Source organism: Nicotiana tabacum, chromosome 4 (genome assembly GCF_000715075.1).
Source record: "Nicotiana tabacum cultivar K326 chromosome 4, ASM71507v2, whole genome shotgun sequence".
NCBI lineage: Eukaryota > Viridiplantae > Streptophyta > Magnoliopsida > Solanales > Solanaceae > Nicotiana > Nicotiana tabacum.
Genome location: NC_134083.1, coordinates 55,658,679 through 55,665,749, shown reverse-complemented (window position 1 = coordinate 55,665,749; position 7,071 = coordinate 55,658,679). Strand labels below are relative to the sequence as shown.

General features: G+C 39.5%; 1 protein-coding gene across 1 annotated transcript; it reads right to left on the bottom strand.

The window, feature by feature from the left end:
* Positions 1-519: 519 nt before the first annotated feature.
* Positions 520-6,438, bottom strand: LOC107802657 (ABC transporter B family member 19-like). Its single transcript, XM_075251897.1, has 5 exons — positions 6,051-6,438; positions 5,455-5,678; positions 2,586-2,958; positions 2,093-2,485; positions 520-1,985 (listed from the first exon to the last, which is right to left on the bottom strand). Exons 1-5 carry the CDS (start codon positions 6,436-6,438, stop codon positions 520-522), a joined length of 2,844 nt encoding a protein of 947 aa, XP_075107998.1.
* Between the last annotated feature and the right edge of the window lie 633 nt (positions 6,439-7,071).

Here is a 7,071-nt window from a genome sequence, read left to right as displayed (position 1 = left end):
CCAGATTAGGTCCATTTCTGTAATCACAGTTTCCTCAGAAAACAGAATCTGTAGTAACTCTCAAAGAAATGGTTGGTTGGACAAGGCTAATAAAAGACGCGAAGGAGCCATTATATCAGGTTCCACTGCAATTCAACCAGTCTGGCATGTTCTGACTGTATTATGTTTTGAGCAATTAAATAACATACTACTATTGTCTTTGTGTTTTGTTGCCCTGGATTGTGTCTGTATAGGAGAGTGAAAAACGAAAGAATGTATAAAGCATCCGTGTTAATTTATTCAGAGTATCTAAAGGATACACAGCATCAAACCTGGATACAGACTGAAAATTTGAACGACTCTTTCTTTTCGTTTATCGCTTATGTGTACTCAAATCTCTGTGGAGAAGAGATACATATAAACAGGTTTTCATATGTTTTCTGCAAATACTAACTAGTGTGATACTTAAGCTATGTTTATCCACTGTATCGAGAAAAAGGCAGACTCATTATGTTTTATGTATTGTCAGTTTTTGTCAAATTATTCCACACTTTGGAGCCTAACAAGTCTTGAATACACACTGTCAAGCTCTGCCATCAGGGTTGAGTGGCTGCCCTTTTCCACAAGCTTACCTTTGTCCATAACAACTATAGTATCTGAATTTATTATTGTCGAAAGCCTGTGTGCTACTGTTATCTGAGTCACTTTTGTGCCTCCATAGTTGTTCAGCTTCATTGATTCCAATGCACTTACCACTGCTCTTTCGGACTCGGTATCTAAGGCACTTGTTGCTTCATCCAACAGCATTATTGCTGGTCTTTTGAGTAACGCCCTCGCTATGGCTATCCGCTGTTTTTGTCCTCCAGAAAGTTGAGAGCCCTTTTCCCCAAGAACAGTATCATATCCATTGGGCAAGTTACTTATAAACTCATGTATGTTTTCTTCTCTTGACACTTCTATTATCTCAGCTTCAGATGCTTTTTCACTTCCGTAACGGATACTGTCCCTAATTGAGCAGCTAAACAGAAGTGGCTCCTGTTGCACCAGTCCAATCTGTACCCTTAACTTCCTAAGATTGTAACCTCTTATATCCTTGCTATCAATCAGAACTTTTCCCTCATTCACATCATAGAATCTAAGTAATAGGGCGAAGATTGAAGATTTTCCTGCTCCACTAGGCCCCACTATTGCCATCTTAACTCCAGCTTCAATTTGCATACTGAAGTTGTTTAGTACCATTACTTCTGGCCTTGACGAATAACGAAACTTGACATTTTGGAACTCGATTTCCCCTTTGATGTTTTCAGTTGATGCATTGTCTGGCATGTCTGGTACAATTTCTGTGCACCAATCAAGGCTCTCGAACACAGGTTTTAGAACACCGATGGCTGATAAAACAGTGGGTATGAGTGTCCATAGTTCTGTAATTGAGGGTACTGTTAGGGAAAATATCTGGTATGACCTTATGCCATCTTCAAAGCTGGCTTGGTTCTTGTTGACCAGAACTGTTGTGTACCATAAGGCCACTGCATGTGCAATGTTCCATAAGCAAAGAGAGATCCCTTGTATGATTCCGTACTTGATGCTCTCTGTCCTCCCTTTCCTCAATGGTCTCTTTAAACACAGTTTGGCCTTCTCAAGTATCTGTGTTTCGTAGCAGAATGCTGCAACAGTCTTTATATTCATTGTAGATTCAGAAGCTAGGGAAACAAGTTCTGAGTGTGCAACAGCGCTATCGCTAGAGAAACCTTTAGCTGACTTTGCTTGAACCATCCCACCTATAAAATGGCATGGCTTTACAGCCCAAGCCACTAAACCCATTCTCCAGTTAACTTTCATGCTGACAGTTGTTGCTATCAGTATAGAGGAGATGCACTGGACAATGACAGACATGCGATCAGCTATTATCGCTTTGACTGTAGATGTTTCATTGACTATCCTGGAGGTAAGTGATCCAGTACTGTTTTCGGGCTTTTCAAACCATGCTAATTCATTTCGTAGTGCGGCTGCAAAAATAATTTTTGGAATGTCATAAAAAGTTGATGTAGGAGGACGCAATAAGAAGCAGAGAGATTGATTGATCTGATCCGGAGGAATCACTGTAACTACCTACCGGTGTACAGCGCTCGCCTGAGGTTTGTCATGGCCTTCTCTCCAGCTACTCCGAATAAGTAATGTTGCAAAGTGTGGGCAAACAAAGAAAGCAGTCCTATTGAGGTAAATATTGCTGAATACCGAGCTACTTTCTCCTTTGAATCAGGATTGTAATATGCCACTCCTATTGTAATGACGTAGAATCCAAAAACAGGTTTAGAGATTCCTGCAAAAGCTGCTGCAAAAGAGCCAATAGCAGTCTTTATGATCTCTCTCTTATTCAAGCCAAACCAGATTCTGAAGAATATACGTGTTTCTTTTTTGCCTTTCTGCTCCTTCTCACGGCGTTGTTTAAACTCTTTATGGAGTTCCCTTGGCTCATCAGGCTGCTGATGGTCCTGAGGCGCATTTTCTTTTTGGATAAATTCAGTTTTCTCATTTGTAGCTTCCATTCTGTCAATTATAAAATATTTCATTTTAAATCCATCAAATACTTATGTTTATCTTATAACGGAAAATATTCCATTGAGTTGAATGTGACCTGGTCTGACAATCTTGGCCAATGTTCTGCATGCTAAACAAGGCATTGTAGAATTTACTGGTATTTAATAGGTTATGATGGGTTCCTGTCTCTGTTACTTTTCCATTCTGAACAACAGCTATTATATCTGCACTAACGATAGTTGACATTCTGTGTGCAATTAAGATGACCGTTCTTCCTTGCATGGCTGTGTCGAGTGCTTCTTGAACTTGTTTCTCTGATTCTGTATCAAGTGCACTGGTGGCCTCATCAAGCAGAAGAATTGGAGGGTTCTTTAATATTGCTCTTGCTATTGCAATTCTCTGTTTCTGTCCACCTGATAACTGGAGGCCCCTTTGTCCTACCTAGAATGCGAATATGTGACATGAAAGCTAAGTTATCATGTCTTAGTTTTTCATGAAAGTTGTGGTTAAGAAATCAAAGGTTATTGTGAATGTACTCAGAAATCCTGCTTCGCAGCAACTTTTCATTTGACTTATGCCAGAGTGAAGGATGTCGGTGAAAGGTATATATGTATTATACGGTGATGTAGCAGCTTCTGCAGCCCCTCCGTTTATAGTGTGTTTTGTGCATATTTGTGACATTCTTTTTCCATGCTTTTCCAATTTGTTTGTCTTAGTAACAGTGATTTCTTTGGATATTCTTATGGTGTTAGTGGAGACTTAAATTAGTATTTTCAACACCCATGTCAATGTGATTTATCTGTCAGACTGGTGCAGGATGGAAAAGGGGTAAAGAAGAAGCTTTGATGACATCTGGAAGTACTTCTCATTCAGGATACTACTGTTCATGCAGTCTCTACTTGAATATTGTCTGAGTAATTTCAGATAGCGATTAGTTTTTTAAGTAATTAATTGTTGATATCCTAGTTGTTTTAGTATCTTTATAATTTCGTTAACTTTAAGTAGCTTCTTTTATGACAAGTATCTGAGTTGTAGGATTATTAGGTCTTCATTTCCTATATCAGTAATTAACAACTCACTGTTGTTGTTTTGTTCGTCGTCATTATTGTTGTTATTTCATAATTGACCTCTAACTTCTGAGAATAACTTTAGGGGGTTTGCTTATATAGAAACATTCTATTGATTTTCCTTTACTCCTAAAGTGTAAGCTCGAACTTTTTTTTGATGAAGTAAAAGATATTATAAAAAGCATCAAGAAGATGCAAAAGAGCACTGTCCAGGTGCTAATACAAAAGATGATATTGTATTGATTGACGAGACACGAGACAGTGTGAATGCGCAATTAGAGGTATGGAGGCAAACCCTGGAATCTAAAGGTTTCAAGTTGAGCAGGACCAAGACAGAATACTTGGAGTGTAAGTTCAGTGGCGAGACTCTAGGAGGGGAAGGGGAGGTGAGGCTGGACTCGCAGGTCATCCCTAGGAGAGGGAGTTTTAAGTACCTCAGGTCTATTATTCAGGGGGATGGGGAGATTGATGAAGATGTCGCACATCGTATTGGGGCGGGATGGATGAAATGGAGACTCGCTTCCGGTGTTTTGTGTGACAAGAAGGTGCCACAGAAAATTAAGGGTAAGTTCTACAGAGTGGTGGTCAGACCAACGATGTTGTATAGGGCTGAGTGTTGGCCAGTCAAGATTGCTCATGTCCAGAAGATGAAGGTAGCAGAGATGAGGATGTTGAGATGGATGTGCGGGCACACCAGGTTAGATAGGATCAGAAATGAGGTTATTCGCGATAAGGTGGGTGTGGCCTCTATTAAGGACAAGATGCGGGAAGCGCGGCTTTGGTGGTTTGGTCATGTGAGGAGGAGGAGCACAGACGCCCCAGTGAGGAGGTGTGAGAGGTTGACATTGGAGGGCCTACGGAGAGGTAGAGGTACGCCAAAGAAGAGGTGGGGAGACGTGATTAGGCAAGACATGACGCAGCTTCAAGGATTCTTGATAGGAAGGTATGGAGGTCGAGGATTAGGGTAGTAGAGTAGGTAGTGTAGAGTGTTCATAACAGTAGTATTGGCACGCAGTCTCGCTTTCTGTTGGTAGGAAGTTTTTATGACTAACCGTTATTTTCTTTCATTGTTGATCACCTCACTGTCTTATTGTTTTATTCTTCTGTTGTATGGCTTTTTGGTACTGTCTATTCTTGCCTATATTTTCATTAATGCGGTACTTATACTATCCTGAGCCGAGGGTCTATTGGAAACAACCTCTTTATCCTCACAAGGTAGGGGTAAGGTCTGCGTACACACTACCCTCCTTAGACCTCACGGTGTGGGATAATACTGGGTATGTTGTTGTTGTTGTTGTACAGATGGTCTTATGCTAGTGTTAGGGAGCTAACAAAATCCAAAAATAATTGCACAGTTCATTACTTGTTGGTTACTCCAATTGATGGAACTCTTTTTAATTAGTTATCGGTTGTTCCAACTAACTGAGGATTCTCTCTGGATGTGACTTTGAGCTATCACGGTATAAAAAGTAATGCAAATATCATTAGCATGGGATAAAAGAGGCTAGGTGCTAGATTTCACCAAGTCTGGTATGAAATTTTGCTATATTAGTTTTGGGAAGTTATAATTTTTTGTTCCAATAGTGCAGGTTTAAGACCATTCCTAATTGGAAAGATTTTTGTTTTTGTTCAATTTCATTTTGAATCTCAGATGTTCTACAAAAAACAATTGGCCTTTTGGTGTTTCACAGTTTCTGAAATGCCTCAGCTTTAACTCCTTAGAAAATCTACTGGTTATGAACAAGCATGTAATTTTAAGCCAGTCTTCTTCTTTCTTCAACAATATCTCTTTTCCGGTGACTTTGACCGTATTATCTCCATATCCAAAGAATGAAAATTGAATGATGTGTGTGAGGGGCACTGGTCTGACCTCTGTATGATATTGATGAGGGAGCTGTTGTATAAAAGAATGCGCATTTGCCAAGGATGCTGCTCTTTCAATCTCCTCGTCATCTGCATCCAATTTTCCTATCCTGATGTTGTCCTTAATGCTGCCCGCAAATAGTGATGGCTCCTGGGAAACTAGTCCGATATTTCTCCTCAGAAACTTTAAGTCAAGATCCTTGATGTTATGGTTGTCAAGGAGAATATCACCTGAATGTTTTCGTACTGAGTTAGTGTTCTAACATTCATATATAAATCAGGCAACTTTATCTGACTATGGAGATTATGTACATTAAGAAGCTTCTAGACATTTACATGTGAATACTTTCTTTTATTTTGTCAATGCCCTTGCAAGCAGGGGCAGAGCTAGAAGCCCCCCTATGGGTTCAACCGAACCCAACAGCTTTTGCTCAAACAATATATTTATGTTAAAATATGTACAAATATTAAATTTAGAACCCAATTATTAGTACTTTAAGTCGTCGTTCTAAAATCCAGAACCTATAAAGTTAAAATACTGGCTCTTGCAAGTTTTGCATGTAAGAGTTGAGACTTCTAATTAATAGTGGAGGGAAGGCAAACCTCTCTTTGCATCATAAAATCTCATCAATAATGAGATGATGGTGCTTTTACCACAACCACTACTTCCCACAACTGCCACTACTTTTCCTGCTGGAATGGACAAAGAAAACCCTTGAAGAACCATCTTTTCAGGCCGCGATGGATAAGCAAAGTGTATATCCTTTACACTGATGTTTCCATTAATCACATCCAGCGTCTTCCCTCTCAAGTCAGCACTGATTGTTGGTTTTCTTTCGATCATCTGGAAAATCTCCTTTCCTGCAGCTTTTGCTTGATTGAATATTTGCATATCTGGTGCAGCATATGTAAGTGCTCTGAAATTAAAAGAAAGATAATAAAACCATCTTTTTTCTGACAGTACTTTGATTTCTTCTTCCTCTTTCTTCATAGCATGGTAGATTCTATTGTAAAATATGATGTTTTGGCTCTTACATTGCACCAAACAGAATGCTCATAACTGCAGCTATGACATCTCCGCCACTTGATCTTCGAGCTGATACAACAACAGCTCCCATCCACACAATAAGAGCCCATGAACTGAAAGTTACAGTCTGGAATATGCCCGTTCCAACACCCTTTATAAATGCTTCTTTCTTGCTTAGATTCATCTGTTTTCCAATGCAGTCTAAGAACGACTTGATTGATGAAGTCTCTCCAACAAAAGCAAAAACGGTTTTGATTTGAGAGATTGTCTGTCATGGAGCAGCAGAGGTGCAATATGAATAATCGTTCAGTAGTGTAAGTAAGATCTGCCTGTACTTTGATAACATGTTATCACCAAAAAAATGGATAAGCGTGTTACCTCTTCTACCATTGATGTGGCTTGTGACAGGTATGACATTTTCATGGCTGAAATTGCACTCATTTCTTTTGTATAACTGGCGCCAATTAATAAGATTAGTGGGACGACAAGTAAGGATAGGAGTGACACTTCCCAGCTGGATATGAATGCAATCAGGACTCCGCAAAAGAAAGTTGAAATGCTTGACATAAAATGTCCCAACTGTCAGGAAAGGAAACA

What these genes read in the sequence shown, in the direction of transcription:
- LOC107802657 (XM_075251897.1), bottom strand. Translation starts at nt 6,438, where the DNA reads ATGAAGAAAGAGGAAGAAGAAATCAAAGTACTGTCAGAAAAAAGATGG. An exon ending in ATTTTATGATGCAAAGAGAG is followed by an intron (nt 5,679 to 6,050) that starts GTTTGCCTTCCC and finishes GAAAACATTCAG; the next exon opens with GTGATATTCTCCTTGACAAC. An exon ending in AACTCAATGGAATATTTTCC is followed by an intron (nt 2,486 to 2,585) that starts GTTATAAGATAA and finishes TTATCCAAAAAG; the next exon opens with AAAATGCGCCTCAGGACCAT.